General features: G+C 60.3%; 1 protein-coding gene across 1 annotated transcript in view; it reads right to left on the bottom strand.

The window, feature by feature from the left end:
• The window catches only part of LOC104620691 (transmembrane and coiled-coil domains protein 2-like), a gene marked incomplete at its 5' end in the record, with an annotated part of 2,336 nt that overhangs the window by 1,849 nt on the left and 92 nt on the right, over positions 1 to 395 (bottom strand). The window contains 1 exon segment of the mRNA XM_010286984.1: positions 3 to 395. This exon segment is cut by the window's right edge and continues 19 nt beyond it. Within this exon segment, the coding sequence (XP_010285286.1) occupies positions 3 to 395 (393 nt within the window).

Below are 395 nucleotides of genomic sequence, written 5' to 3'. Positions count from 1 at the left end.
CCCTCCCTTGACGCCCTCCACCACGCCACCACCGAAGCCACTGATGCTGGAGCGAACGTTGGCACCCACGTCCTTGAGACCCTGGTGCATGTCCCGGAAGACATCCTTGGGCTGCCGGGAAGGGCCGTTCTGCTCGATCTCCTTCAGCTTCTTGTGGTAGTGCTCCAGCTTCTTGTGCAGCTGTGCGATGGTCTGTGCCGACTTCTGGTTCTTCTTCTCGAAAACCTGCTTGATGCGGGAGGCTTGCTGCTTGTCCGCGTTGTTGGCCAGCTTCAGGTACTCGGCCACGTTGTCATCCCGAGCCTCCTGCTCAATCTTGATCTGCTCGGTGATCTTGAGGATCTTCTGGTGCAGGTGCTCGATGGCGGCTTTTGTCCCGTGGGGGGCAGGGGGGC

The sequence above is a fragment of the Phaethon lepturus genome, unplaced genomic scaffold, assembly GCF_000687285.1.
Source record: "Phaethon lepturus isolate BGI_N335 unplaced genomic scaffold, ASM68728v1 scaffold33045, whole genome shotgun sequence".
Lineage (NCBI taxonomy): Eukaryota > Metazoa > Chordata > Aves > Phaethontiformes > Phaethontidae > Phaethon > Phaethon lepturus.
This window is presented reverse-complemented; position numbering and strand designations above follow the sequence as displayed.